This window comes from Martes martes, assembly GCF_963455335.1.
Source record: "Martes martes genome assembly, chromosome: 11".
Taxonomy (NCBI): Eukaryota; Metazoa; Chordata; class Mammalia; order Carnivora; family Mustelidae; genus Martes; species Martes martes.
Window position 1 is genome coordinate 84,454,569 of NC_137899.1, and position 15,396 is coordinate 84,469,964.

Below are 15,396 nucleotides of genomic sequence, written 5' to 3' on the forward strand. Positions count from 1 at the left end.
GTTGATTCACTCTGAGTAGTACCGAGTATTATGCTCTGTAAGCTAACATCCCTTTTGCTCTAAGCTTGTCCCAAGAAAAAAAATGCGTAGGACTTTATGGCAGCAAACCTGAGAAATAATACTAAAGGCAATAATTTTCATTTCTCTCGGGTATTTCAGGGTCTCTGGTGTGCTTTCATTTAGCTGTATCTGGTGTCAGCTCTCCTTCCCCTTCTAATTACTGGGCTGCGATGTGACATTTTGTACTCTGGGCCATTGTGCCGGCAGTGCTGTGAGAAGTCAGAGATGGCAGGTACAGCCATGGGGGCTAGGAGGGTAATAGCTGCCCTCTGGCCGCTGCCTCCCTGGATCAGGAATCAAGGGGCCACTTCCCTCCTTCCTCTGAGCATTGAGGATGCTGAGGAGGACAGAGTCAGAATCGGGGGTGGGGATTGGACTGACCCAACAACCGAGTAGCGCCCGGAGTGAGCAGCTCCCAGAGTGCCAGCTCCCGGGTGCCACCTGCCAGGGTGCTGGCCCAGACTTCTCCATCCTGCTGTAGTGAGCCCTGCTTCGCCCACATCAGTTCCTCCAGGGTGGAGGGATGGCCTCTTTTGTCCTCAGGAACAACTTTTTCTTGGGTTTCCTTAAGAGAAGAAAGAAGAGGCCTTCGTGTTTGGGGAGCTGCGTCTTCCACCTGCGGTGTGGACACAGAAGTTTGAGAGGCGTGTGATCTTCAGCCCTCCACTCTCGTGACCACTCAAAGTAGTGCAGGAATGGCGTGGGCATGTGGATGAAATGTGTGTGAGCAGAAAAACCACCTCCGTTATTGAACCCGTAAGACAGGCTGAGGCCAGATACTATAGGAGTGTGTATTTTCAAGTGTTTAAGAAAAGGTACACATCAGTAACTTTTTAATGTGCTTTCAGGGCTTTAAAATTTCTGGGAGTCCCTAACCAAATCTTTGGACTAGGGCTCCAGTCCGTCATTATTTGGTAATCATTTTTACAGGTCGGGATGTGGAAAATGCTCAGAAGGCACCACCCTTGTCTTCGCTCACTGTGCTCACAGCTGGCACAGGAGCACATCTGTAAGGCTTTGTGCATGTACAGCGCTTAGAAGGGGCCTCTATGTGAGCCCTGGAGTCTACAGCTTGGTGTTTCTTGTGGCCACATTGGATGCCACCTGGGGTCTGGCTGGGGGATGGTGGGTTCCGGGGCTGTCAGAGACTGCTGTGCGCTGGCTCAGCGGTAGCCCAGGCTTGCTTGTGCCCTCTCTGAGCACTTCCCTCTCTGTCACAGTGTGCTCTCTGCCTATCCACTTACATTTCTCTGAAGATAAAAAGGAAGTAGCATTAGTTTTGTTGCTTCCAGTTAAGGTATTCAAATATATTTTTGTTACCTTGGTATTTGGATACAGGCTTTGGGGTATAAACCTACTGAGACATTCTTGTCTATTAAGTAAGAATAAATGTAAGAATCATGGAGAATATAATCGTAGAAGAAATTATCGCATTTGCTTATTGTCCCTTTGGGGGATATAGGAAGTGACTGAGGGTAGTGGGAAGACAATTGAATATTGAACACTTAATTGGGAGATTCTCCATTGTGGTCTGGGGTATAGACTCGAGTGGTTTCTGTTGAATAGAGTAGACTTGACAGCTCACAGGAAATAATCAATTGAGTGGTTAGAAATGAGTTAGCTAAGAGTTTTTGAAGGAGGTAACAAGGGAAATTCGACATCTCCTAATAAGAGGACTACCAAGGGAATGGGGCTGAAGAAAATGTTCCCAGAAATAACACAAACTTCCTAGGGGTGAATGGAACAAAGCTGAAGATAGTTGGGGCTGCATTAGAGAGGGCGGAGAGAAGGCCGGGCAAGGTAATGAACTCTGGGAGTGGAGAGTCCTGGATGAAGAGAGGAGGACTAAGGTCAGGACATGCTTGTCTGTGGGTTGTGCCGAGGGGGTGGGTGGCAGGCCTTCAGGCTGCTTGTCATTTGGCAGAGAAATAGGAAAACAGCTGTGAGTGTGGCACACACTCTTGAGATCGTGGCTCTTGTTAGCTTCATCAGAAATCCACTAATCTAGGAGTTAAGGACGAGCACCATGTCTTGATTGTTCTTGGCCCCTCTTTTCCGAGCCTGGCACTGTGCTTTATACACAGTAGGGCCACTCATTTACTAAAAAAAATAATGCTTTCTTTGTGTCTGGTCTTGTTCTGCGCTCTGGGACCATGAGGATGAGTAGGGTAGACCTTGTCCTTGTCTTCATAGATCTTGTAGCTTCTTCGGAAAAACCAGTACTAAACAGGTCTTCTGTTTAGTGTTGTGATGTATTCTGTGGGAAGAAATACAGAGTAGTCAGAGAGTACATAAAGCAAGGCTATCCGACCCAGTCTGAGAATTGGGTTGGCCTCTTTGAGGAAAACAGCTGAATTTGCTGGAGAACATATTTCTGAACTAGGCAGTTAGGGTGGGGATAAAGAGACTGGCAATCAATAACTTTACTGTGCATACCCATCACTCAAGGGTCTTATTGAAATGCAGATTCCACCTCTGGAGGTCCTGGATGGAATTGGAGTGTCTGCATTTCTAACAAGCTCTCAAGTGATTGCTGGTCTGTAATCTTTTTCAGAGGCTTTCTGTGCATCCTTCTCACTATGCCTTTTTAAAATTCTTTTGTTTCGTTGAAAGATGATGGGACTGAACTGGGTCGTTTTTCCCTGCAGTCCGTAGCCGCGGTGGCTGCAGTGATAGAACTGTGCAGTGCTTTCTACCTGGAGTCGACTAGCCATAGAGACCCTTCCTTTTTCCTGTCCCCTCCGCATGTGTGCTGAAAATCCTACTCTGCTGTCCTCCCTGTCCTGATCTGGACAACTTGCGTTGTAGAGAAGGCCAAATGTATGGGGGACAGGAGGAGGAAATTTTAGGATTTTGTTAAGAACCAAAGAAAATCCAGTGTCTTGCATATTAAGAGAATTTCTTTTGGCATCTCCCAAAACACCCCTCTAGATAAGCGTGGGGAACTCAGGCATTGTTTTTGATAATCCTGTTCCTCTATGATAATAAAAAAGGCCCACTCTGAGGGGTGAAGAGATTATTATAACCAAGCTTATAAGGTTTCACTGTAACTAAAAATGTGTTTGGTGCTCCTGTCTCCTATAGAATGTTCTCAACTGGGATGCCTGTGACTCAACAGGTTAAGTGTCCCCTTTGGCTCAGGTCATGATCCCAGGGTCCCAGGGATCAAGTCCCACCTCAGGCTCCTTGCTCAGTGGGGAACCTGCTTCTGTCTCTTGCCTGCTGCTCCCCCTGCTTGTGAGCTCTCTCTCTCTCTGACACACACACACACACACACATACACACACACAAAATGTTCTCGGTTACTTTAACTGAACTCCCATCAGACTCTGGTCCTCACATTTTCATTGAGTGATAGATACCTAATAGATAGATAGATTGTTCTGTATGTGCTTCTGTTTAAAGACGTCTTATTTTAATATATATTGTTGATTCATTAACACTGAACTAATGCCCAAAAGCATTATAACTCATGCCCGAATGAAATTTATCTAACCTTTTCTCTGTAAGGCACATCACAACATCTTTCGTTGTGCTTAAGATCACTTCAGGATGACACCTGGGGGCCACTTTAAATTTAAACAGTGAGATCTCCAACAAAAAGCCCTGCTCACTGCAGTAATTTTTCTTTCCCTTTATTATAGTCCAAGTACTTGACCATAACCATTCAGTAGCAGGGTCAGAGTCCTTTAGAGACAATCTTTTATGTTCTGAAGTCAATTAATTTTTTCTTCTTCTTTTGGTAATTTTCACATGTGACTTGCTCACTTTGAAATTTTCTTTTGACAGCTGGAATGGATTTCTGTGAAATGATGCTCACATTTGCCTGCCATTAGTTCTTCCTGAGTTCTTCTCTTATTTCTCAGTAATTGTCTCAACCTCTGGGTCCTTGACCACAGTGGAGCTCAGCATCGAGTAGCGAGGACTTGGTTCTGCAGAGGACTGTCATCCTGGGGACAACCCTGGTATGAGCTTCCCAGAGACTGAGTTACTTCCTTCATGGTGAGGCTTTATTTGTGCAGGAGTAAGCTACAACCTTGGTGTTTTATGTAAACTACCAGTTTTTTTTTATTATTAAGGTAGAATTGATACACAACATGTATTAGTTTCAGGTGTACAACATAACAGTGTGATATTGGATAGTGTAAAATGATCACCATAATAAGTCTGCTTACTCTCAGTCAGCATACATAATTCCAGAACTTTTTTTCTTGTGATCTTTTAAGATTTCACTTAGCAGGGGCACCTGGGTGGCTCAGTCGTTAGGTGTTTTCCTTCTGCTCCCATCATGATCCCGGAGTCCCAAAGCCGGCTCCCTGCTCAGCGGGGACTGCCTCCTCCTCTGCCCTTCACCCCGCTGGTGTTCTCTCTCTCTCTCTCTCTCTCTCTCGCTCGCTTTTGAGTAAATAAGTAAAATCTTAAAAAAAAAAAAAAGATTTCTTTTAGCAACTTTCAAATATGCAATACAGTATTATCTGTAGTTGCCATGCTGTACGTGACATCTTCATGAATTATGTATTTTTTAATTAGAAGTTTGTACCTTTGACTCTCTTCACCTGCTTTGCCCGCCATCACCTTTTAGGCACCAATTTTTTGACTCACAGTTCTCAAAAATTTAGCATTTGGTGTTTCCTGGGAGTGTGCTAAGAAAACCTGGGTTCTAGCTCAGCTGTACCACATAACTATGCTACAGTTTCCTCTGTTGGAAGATGAGGATAAATGTGCCTGCTCTGATTTGTTGAGGATGAAGAGGGGTGGAGGGTGAGGGTGGGGGAGGGAAGAGAGACCAATGTGCCCTTGACTTTTACTGAGTACCTGCTAGGTGTCAGGTACCGTGAGGCATCTTACTTAGTCATCCTAATAACGCAGAGAGGATGGTGATAGTAGTGTTGTCCTCATTTATATGTGAGGGAATAGCCAGTGCTTGGAGTGCTTTTTCACTTGAGTTTGCTTTTAGACTCAAGACTGATTTCAGAGTTCATGGTCGTCTGAGGCTATGAGGCTATCAGGGATAAAGTTCAGTGCAGATGTAAGTTACAGTACTTCTTTACCATAACCTCTGAGGACCAAGATACTGACATAAGCACTTAAATCTACTCTCCTAGACTGGGGTATCTTAGCTGATAAATAGGGAAAGTAGAGTATGGATTATTTAATCTTTTCTGATTGAATTCAGTTTTTGGTGAATTTTCCATGATTTTGATGTTTTATACTCCTGGAGGAAATGTCCACTTTTTTCTATTGTACATTCTCTTACAGTCTTTACTTGAGACTACACTTGGAGCCATTTTTCTTTTTTAAAGATTTATTTATTTTGGGTGGGGAGAGGGGGCAGAGGAAGAGGGAGGGAGAGTTCCAAGCAGACTCCTTGCTGAGTGCAGAGTCCAATGTGGAGCTTGATCTCAAGGCCTGAGATCATGCCTGAGCCAAAATCAAGAGTTGGATGCTTAACTCCCTGAGCCATCCAGGTGCCCCTGAGCCATTTCTTAAGCAATATTGGCTGTTACTGGGTCTTTTGGCCGGCTATTCTTTTTTTTTTTTTTTTAAAGATTTTATTTATTTATTTGACAGAGAGAGCACAAACAGAAGAAATGGCAGGCAGAGGGAGAGAAAGAAGCAGGCTCCTGTTGAGCACAGAGTCTGATGTGTGGGACTTGATCCCAGGACCCTGGGACCATGACCTGAGCTGAAGGCAGAGGCTTAACCCTCTGAGCCACCCAGGCACCCCTGGCCGGCTATTCTTGTTCAGATTTCATTACAACTCTCATGGATAGTCTCCTGTATTTTATGAATATTTATGAATGAGGAAACTGAGGCAGATAGAGCCAGTTAACTTTCAAAGGTCACCACTGACATTGATTTGATGCTAAAACTAAATTCTTATTGCCACATACCACTGTCCCTTCTCTGATTGCAAAAAGGAGCAGTTTGTATAACTTGGAGTGGTAGTCCAGAATTTATTTTTGCTGTGCACTTGCTATTTAGACTACCCTAAGACTAGTTTTCATCTCACTTCCTTGTCATAATACATCAGAGGTTGGCAAACTGACTCTGTAACGGGCCAGGTAGTAAATATTTTAGGCTTTGCAGGCCATACGGTCTCTCTGTTGAAGCTACTCAACTCTGCTTCCAGTGTGAAAGCAGCCATAGACAAACAAATGATCTTGGCCATATTCCAATAAAACTTTATTTATGGACACTGAAATTTGAATTTCATACTCTTTTCATATGTTACATAATACCCTTTTGATTTTTTTTCCCCCCAGCCATTTGAAAATGTGAAAGCCATTTTTAGCTCATGGATAGTACAAAAGCAGGCGGTAGGATGGATTTGGCCAGCGGGCTGTCATTTGCCAGTCCTGTTTTTATCATTCTGGAGTTGTCTTCCTTTGTGTTTCCTTTTTGGGTGTTCTTTTGTAACATTGGACTCTTAGGTCTCTGCTTGCCTTGCATATGGTGGTATTTAAGAAGTGTTGGTTTGATTTCAGGCAGCCAGCCCATGGAAGCTTTCCTTGCTTAGGGATTTAGTCTTTGACACCTGCTCTGCTGACACATAAAAAATGGAGATTGTAATTCGGAACGAGATTTAATCAGTAGGTAACCTCAGATTTAATCTGCAGGTAACTTCAGATACCACTTAATAGGCCTCTGCTCCCCAGATACTTGTTTCTGCATGTGTTGGCATAGTGGAACGTCAGGCCTGGGGAACCTCGTGTCCAGTCCGTGCTCAGCCATTAGTACTTTTTGTCAGCAAAAGTCATTTTACTTGTTTTACGCGCAGATTTTTCATCTCTAAAATAGAAGGGCACAGATTAGGTGTTCTCTTTAGCTGCCCTCTCTCAGTAGATGATTGTTATAGTCCCTGTGAGGTGTAAACTCCCCGATTTTCAAACTGAGGACCAGTTTGCTGTAGAGCTGGCTCAAGGAGCAAGGAGCGGGTGCTTTTGCTGGGCTCCGCTGAATGTGCTGGTGCGCCCAGAGCAAGTGAAATGAATGACTTGCCCTGAGGCCACGGGCTTCCAGTTCATCGTGTTTGAATGCTGGGCCTCTAATTTAGGTTTGCCTTCTGCTCTTGCCAGAAAAAGAAAGAAAAAGCTGGCTGTGTTGGCGAGATTCTGGGAAAGACCTCCCAGACCACACAGCTTATGTTCTTCCGGGATTGCTTGCTCTTTGTCTCAATGACTTTTTAATTTTCAAGTGATGATTCTTCTTGTGGAGGCAACAGCTCTGGCTGCCAAGAAGCTTTTTCCTGATATACTTCTGAAATTTTCCCCAATTTAGTTTCTCTTCAGTTACTCTTTAATTCTGTTGGTTTTTTTTTTTTTTAATAGGAGTTTTTTGCTTCATGAAATTGTATCTAATAAAAGCTTTCCTACCGTATCCACAACAGCTCCTCCCCCATCCCCTGTTGGTGTTTTTAGGTAGAGAAAATGACTGTCCAGGGAAGGGGGCCTGGCCTGCTGCTCTGTCACTCTGACATGCAGCCCCTGCCCCTGTAGCTTGGGGTATGACTGTCGCCAGTTTCCAGATGGCACCATGGCTCTTTCTGCCCAGTGACTTTCCTGGTTCTTCTCTCTGTGCCCCAGAGGGAAAGGAGTTCATTCTCCTTATGTGCTCTTTCTCAGGAAGCGTTTATATTGTTTTCATCATTTTAGAGCATTGCAGATTACGCTGAAGTTCTCCTTCCTTCCTATGACTTCTACCTTGTTATTTCTAGTGGACTTGAAAGTTTACAATAGCCCTCCGTTTTTTGGTGAGTCACCATCCCTAACTTTTGATTCTGAGTCAGCTGCCTTTTTAACACAATTTTTTTTTTGTTGTTAGTGTTGATCAGCTAAGCGTCTAATCTTCTTGCCAGATAGGGAATGCTCTATAGCAAAGCGTACATCTTATGCCACCAAGGTTTTGTATTTCCATGTTGGATGTTAAAATTTTTTTTTACTGAAATAAATTCACACACCATAAAATTCACCCTTTTAAAGTATACAATTCAGTGGCTTTTACTGTGTTTACATAATGTTCAACATTGTCTAATTCTAGAACGTGAAAAGATAAACCCTATACCCATTAGCTCCCCTCCCTCCAGGCCTTGGAACCACTAATCCTCTTTCTGTCTATGGATTTGCCTGTCTTGGACATTCATATAAACGGAATTATAAAATGTGTGGCTTTTTCTGTCTGGCTTCTTTCAATTACTGTAATGTTTTCCAGGTTCGTTCATATAGTATTAAGCAGTACTTCGTTTCTTATTTCCAAATACTCCATTTTATGGATATACCACATTTTATTTATTCACATTTGTAGGACATTTGGGTTGTTTCCACTCTTTTTGGCTCTTATGAACAGTATTGGAATAAACGTTTGTGTGCAAGTTTTTGTGTGGTCATATTCTCTTGGGTATAAACCTAGGAGTGAAATTGTTGGGTCATATGATAATGCTTTGTTTAACTTTTGAGGAACTGTCACACTGTTTTCCAGAATGACTGGATTACCAACAATGTAGGGGGGTTCTAATTTCTCTACATCCTTGCAAACACTTATTATTGTTGGTCTTCTTGATTAAAGCTATCCTAGTGGCTGAAGGGACCATTGTGGCTTTTTTTTTTTTTGTTAAGGATTTTACCTTTTTTTTTTTTTTTAAGGATTTTACTTATTTACTTGAGAGAGAAAGAGAGAGCACAGAGGGAGCGGGAGAAGCAGACCCTCGCTGAGCAGGGAGCCTGATGCAGGGCTCTATCCCAGGACCCTGAGATCATGACCTGAGCCGAAGGCAGACCTTTAACTGACTGAACCCCACCCAGGTGCCCGCCGGGTCATTGTGGCTTTGATTTGCATTTCCCCTGTGACTAATGATGTGTATTTTTCATGTACTTATTGATCACGTGTATATTTCTTTAGCAAAGTGTATGCACATCTTTTTCCCATTTTTAATTGTGTCTTTTTTTTTTTTATTGAGTTCTAGTAGTTCCTTATTCTAGACACTGGATCCTCATCAGATATGTTTTGTAAATACTGTCTTTTCACTTTCTTTATAGTGTTCATCAGAGTCCCTAGGTTTTAATTTTGACAGCCAGTTTATCTTTTTTTTGTTTGCTTGTGCTTTGTAAGATGGCATCATATCTAGAAACCATTGCCTAATCCAAAGTCATGAAGATTTATACCTGTATTTTTTTTTCCTAAGGGTTTTGTAGTTTTAACTCATACATTTAAGTTGGCTACTTTCTGAGCTAAGTTTTGTATGTGATGTGAGGTAGAGGTCCAACTTTATTCTTTTGCCTGCAGATACTGTTTTCTCAGCCCGTTTTCATTGAAAAGATTCTTTCCCAACTGCATTATCTTAGCACCCTTTTTGAAAATCATTTGGCCATAAACATGTGGGTTTATTTTGGGCCTTATTGGTAACATTAATGTTCATCAAGTGGCTCCCCTTATTTATATTAGGTCTTCATATTGGCAGGTGTTGCTAAGATATTCCTCTTGAATCTTAATAGGCAGATATATCTGTTAATCTAGTTCTCCTTGCAGAGCTTAATGAGATGTTCTGAGCTAATAAGATTCCATTCATTCTTAGGCCAAGATGACTTTTACTCTTGGTACTGTGAAAAAAAAAATACTGGCTTTATTGTCATACTTAAATGGATTTTCCTTTTTGAAAAAGATTTATTTATTTATTTGAGAGAGAGAAAGAGCATGTGCAAGGGGGAGAAGTCAAGGGAGAGAGAAGCCCGAGCAGGCTATGTGCTGAGTGTGGAGCCTGATGCGGGGCTTGATTTCACTACCCCGAGATCACGACCTGAGCTGAAAGCAAGAGCTGGACACTCAACCACCTGCACCACCCAGGTGCCCCATACTTAAATGGATTTCTATACCATCATTTTCTTTTCCTTAAGTATATAGCATAGCTAAGGTTTTTTCCGTCTTAATGTCTGTGGTCTGGGGGTTTAAGAGTTACGTGCACCAAATCATCTGTTAGGATCTAGTGAAGTTTTAATGTGGTATTCTGTTGCTGGGCAACTTTCTAGTGGCTGCCTATAAAGTGTTTCACTGTAGGTAAATCTCCTTGTAAACCTGTAAGTGGACTTGAACAGTTTGAGTCCCTATTTTCCTGCATAGCTGGCTTGTCTCAGCCTTTGTCACCATCTAACTTGTGCCCTGAAGCCAGGTCCTCTGAATCACACCAGTCCCTTTGCAACCTTTATTGGCAGAGCTGAGAAATGTCTAATCCATAACCTCAATCAAACTGATTCATTGTGACAGCTGTTTTCACAAACCTCCTGCTGTATCAGGTAGGGCTAAGATCGTTTTTCTAGAGTATGTCATTTTATTAATATAATTGGATAAAGCAGTTACCATATGACTTGCTTTTTATGCCCTATAAATTAGCAATTAAGGATAATTACTGCATCCATGAAAGTTTGCAACATAAATCAGTACAGCTTTGGCAGAACAATTATCTGTGACAGTTTCCTCTCAGTCTTAACATTATTCTTTTGAAATTAAAATTCTGATAAACACTGTATTTTATTTACTTATGTTTATTGTTTGTCTCCTACTAGAATGTCAGCTCTCTGAGAGTGGATACTTTTGTCTGTTTCATTTCACTGAGTATGTCACTTGCCTAGAACAATACCTGGCACACAGTAGGTACTCAGATTTGCATATATTTAATAAATGAATAAATGAATGAGTCAGTGAATAAAATTATAAATGTTATCCACTTAGATGTCAAGTCTTTCAGAGAGGAAAAATGATTTGGTGCTATAGGAGATACAAGTTAAATTTGACATATAAATGCTTGGTCTTTTACATTTTTAAAGACCCTTTAAATATTTTTTTCCTCCAGAAGCTATTTCTCTTTAGCTTTATTTGGTGAAGAACCTTGCATAAGAGAAGACCATTAAAGGGGCGCCTGGGTGGTTCAGTGGGTTAAGGCCTCTGCCTTCAGCTCGCGTCGTGGTCTTGGGGTCCTGGGATCGAGCCCCGCATCCCGCTCTCTGCTCGGCGGGAAGCCTGCTTCCCCACCCCCCACCCCCCACCTCTCTGCCTTCCTCTCTGCCTACTGGTGATCTCTGTCTGTCAAATAGATAAGTAAAAATATTTAAAAAAAAAAAAAGAGAAGACCATTAAAATATTTTTATTGAGGGGGACGCCTGGGTGGCTTAGTCAGTTAAGTGTCTAATTCTTGATTTCAGCTCAGGTCATGATCTCAGGATTGTGCGATTGAGTCCTGCACTGGGCTCCATGCTGGGTGTGGATCCTGCTTGAGATTCTCGCTTTCTCACTCTGCCCCTTCCTCCCTTCCCCCATCTCCCCCTCTGGTGCCCCCTCACCTCGCTTTAGCTCTTAAAAAAAATTTTTTTTTTTTTTAAATTGAGGAAGAACTTGAGTAGAGACTGTTGGCAAATAAGGCAGGTGGAAGGAGTTTAACAATCCTTAGAAGCTGAAATGGAGGTAGTTCAACACACACTACACCTCCTTTATGCGATTTCAGTTCCTGTAAATAGTGGGAAGGAAACTAGTTCTTCTCTTGTAGATAGGTCTCTTCTTTCTTAACGATCGGCAGGTGTAGTCTTTTCCTGCTTCTCTGCTAAGGCTATGGCTGAATGAGGGGGAGCGAGTTTCACAGGAAAGATGTACATGTGTCAGTGCTCTCCTCCTGGGGGAATAGGAATGGCGGTGCCTGCCACGCTGAGCATCTGTTCTTATTGGTGAGGAGGTTGAATTGGTGACTGCTACCCGAATTTGTACACTCAGTAGTATAAAAGGTGTCAAGTAACCTGTAAAGGAAGTCCTTTCTCTCCAATATTAATCCAAGCATTGACTGTTGTCTGAATGGCATATTTGGTGCAATAATGCAGAGATGTTCTGAGTCTTCAGAATAGCATTCAGGGAGAGGGGAGGAGGTACAGAGGAAGTTTTGCAAAATTCCTATGCACAAGTTGTTTGCCAAAACACTTTATGGGGCCAGGGTAATAGTTATAGACCCATTACCCCCCAGGGATCTGATTTACTAGGTAGAGGCATTAGAGGCAGCACCTTTCTGATATTTAGGGACAAAGGGATTCTTCTCATTGGTCACTCTGTTCTTGAGCTTTTCAGTGTTTTTTGTTTTTTTGTTTTTGTTTTTGTTTTTTTGTTTTGTTTTTGGGTCAGACTTGAGAAATAAGCACCTTTCCCCCCTCTAGCCTGGGTCAGTGCTCACTCATCAGGGTTTACCTTGGTCAGCTAAGGTGGGTTTTCGTGTAAATGGACCTTAGCTTTCCCAGCTGGGCTCGCTGAGAAGTACTACGTCTCCTGGGAGTGCTTTATTACTTTTTGTGAAAGGTTGTCTACAACTGAGGACCAGGCACTGGGGACAAATGCTCTGGTTTATATCCTGTATGTAGCTTGGCTTTCGTCAGCCCCATTCAGAACTTGCGCGTGAATGATTTCAAGTGCAGGTATTCTACAGTATGCTGTTCTTGCTTCTGCTGCTTGCGGAGGCTGGACTATAAATGAATCCGATCCCAGCTCTTCTCTTTTACATCATTTGGCGCTTCTCATTTCAGGAACACCAAGCCTCCAGTGTTCTAGTATACCTGTTCTTTCCTGGCTTCACCTTGAAAGCTTGTCTTTTTAGAATGTCAGTTGCTGGGGATGATGCGCAGGGCATGGGTTCTCAGGAGAGGCAGTTAGAAAGGCTGTTTGGTTGGAACCTATAGAGTTTAATTGCTGGTAGCACTTGATCAGAAAGGGTATAAATAAAGAGCATGACTTGTAACTAGATAAGAAAGACTGTCTTTTTTTTTTTTAATTTTTTTTAATTTAAATTTATTTATTTGTTAGAGAGAGAGTGAGCAAGCACAGGCAGACAGAGTGGCAGGCAGAGGGAGAAGCAGGCTCCCCGCCGAGCAAGGAGCCCGATGTGGGACTCGATCCCAGGACGCTGGGATCATGACCTGAGCCGAAGGCAGCCGCTTTACCAACTGAGCCACCCAGGCATCCCGAAAGACTGTCTTTTTTATGTGTTGTCCTGATGTAGCCAGAGAAGAGCTATTTAGACCAAGGTCTATATGATTAAAGTATTGAGGGTACTGTCATGTTAATCAGAGCACTATTATTTTAGAATTGGAACATGTGTATTTGTTGGACAGTTTCTGTAAAAGTTAGTAGAATGGATAAAAATTGTTCATACAATGAAATATATAGCCATGAAGGTGAATAAACAAGTGTTTTACATCAACACAGATGAGTTTTACCAAGAAAAACAAAACAAAGACAAACAAAGCAAGTTACATATGGACACACACAGTAGACTCAATTTATAGAGAGTTCAGAAATAGGAAAAAATGAAACCATACTGTGTAGAGATGTAGACATAAATGGTAAAACTGTACAGGAAAGCAAGGGAAGGGTTGTCATAATGGTGGCAGGGGAAGGGGCTACAAGTAATGGGGCACAGAGGGGAGCCTAGGTTTTCCAGCAGCGTTCCTAGTCCTTCACTTGAGTGGTGGTTACTCAGTTGTTCGCTTATTTTTTAATGTGTATGTGTGTGTTTGAATGTGCTTCAGTATTTGTATTTCACAATTTAAAGCACCAATTTAAAGTGGAGAGGCGAGGGAGAAGTATTAGCTAAGCAAATGTATACAGGAGTGCCTTCCTTTCTAAGCATCATTTCTTTACATTTCTTTAGAGAAAACTCCATAGGCCTCTCTGTTGGCAGAACTCTCCAACCTTCTATCTACTAACCCATCTACAAAATAAGATACTTCTTATTTTGAAGCGTTGAGATTGGGAGTTTCTCAGATAGAGTGAGGCCCGTGCCTGAGCCCATCTGTTCATTAAATTGTGCCTCGCTGAGCAAAGACAACTTGTATAGCCTGGGTGACGTTTGTCATTTTTTTCTTTACGCCTTTTCTTCTCTTCTCCCACTTGAAATCCTCCCTTCTTCTCCCCTGCATATATTTTAAGTTAAATCCCAGTGAGCTTCAGAGCTCTTTTGCAAGTGGGTTCTATGCCTGGTGCCTTTGATTAGAGAGCTAAAAGGAGCTACTGTGCTTGGGAGCTGTAAGATGCCTCTTCGATTTTTCTGTTTTAATACTGGAGAGCGTGGACTTTCTAGATCACTTCATATGTCTCCCTTACTCTAGACTGAGTGCTGTCTGCAATGGAAGTGTAGCATTGCCCAATACTCAACTCCTTGCAGATGGACTTAGGGGCTTCTTCCTTCAGCTTCCCTTTTTCTTAGGCCTTCCATTGCTTGCCTCCATCCTAGAATGGGATGTGTGGATGGGGAGACATTAACTTCTTAATAATTGACAAGAACATGGTGGTAGTGGTGCTCACTGGGATGAAATTACAAACGTCATTCATCTGCATGTCTCACATGCCTCTTTATCCCGAATAGTCTATTTATTTTATGATTATTCCATTGTTTGTTTAATTCCTTCTTCTATCTATGGGTCTGTCTTTTGAGAAGCTAGCCCGATGTTTCTGTAAGTATTTCTCTTATGAAGTTAAAAACAGGGACGCCTGGGTGGCTCAGTTGGTTAAGCCTCTGCCTTCGGTTCAGGTCGTGATCCCAGGATCCTGGGATCGAGACCTGCATCGGGCTCCTTGCTTGGTAGAGAGCCTGCTTCTCTCTCCACCTCTGCCTGCCACTCTGCCCGCTTGGGCGCATGCGTTCGCTCGCACGCGTGCTCTCTCTCTCTCTCTCTCTCTCTGACAAATAAATAAATAAATAAAATCTTAAAAAAAAAATTAAAAACAATCCCATTCATTTAGCCATTCACCAGTCATTCCACAAATATTTGAATGCCTCCAAGGAGCCAAGTACTGTTTGAGATGTTGGGGATACAGTAAGTGAACAACTTCTGTTATGGTAATCTTACCTCTAGACAGTTAATTTTCTCTTTTTCTCTCCCTCTGTAGGTCCTCTCAGGCTGTGCTATCATTGTCAGAGGGCAGCCTCGTGGCGGGCCTCCTCCCGAGAGGCAGATCAATCTTAGCAACATTCGAGCCGGAAATCTTGCACGCCGGGCAGCTGCAACTCAGCCTGATGCAAAAGATACTCCAGATGAGGTAGGTGCTTCCAGAGGCTTCCCTGAGGCTGTGGACCTAGGTTGTAGCCCAATCTCCTTGACCGATGCAAATTTTGTAATCTTTTCCTGTGTATTTTGGGTATTAGTTTTGTATCATGGGAGTGAAGGTCTGGACATACCTGTCATGGCTTGCATGGGTTTACACATTCACCACTGTTAGCAGTGATCCCGGTCTCTGGCCCTTTTCTCCTACCTTTTCCCATAAGCTTGGAGCCTCTTCTGGTTTGTCCATGTTTTCACTCCTTCTCTTGGCCTA

General features: G+C 42.7%; 1 protein-coding gene across 2 annotated transcripts in view; it reads left to right on the top strand.

Moving 5' to 3' along the window:
• SND1 (staphylococcal nuclease and tudor domain containing 1) overlaps positions 1-15,396 on the top strand; it is a 413,629-nt gene that overhangs the window by 15,013 nt on the left and 383,220 nt on the right. For both annotated transcript variants that reach the window (XM_080819055.1, XM_080819056.1), the window contains exon 2: positions 14,971-15,120. In XM_080819055.1, the coding sequence (XP_080675181.1) occupies positions 14,971-15,120 (150 nt within the window). The remainder of the gene's footprint in view (positions 1-14,970; positions 15,121-15,396) is intronic.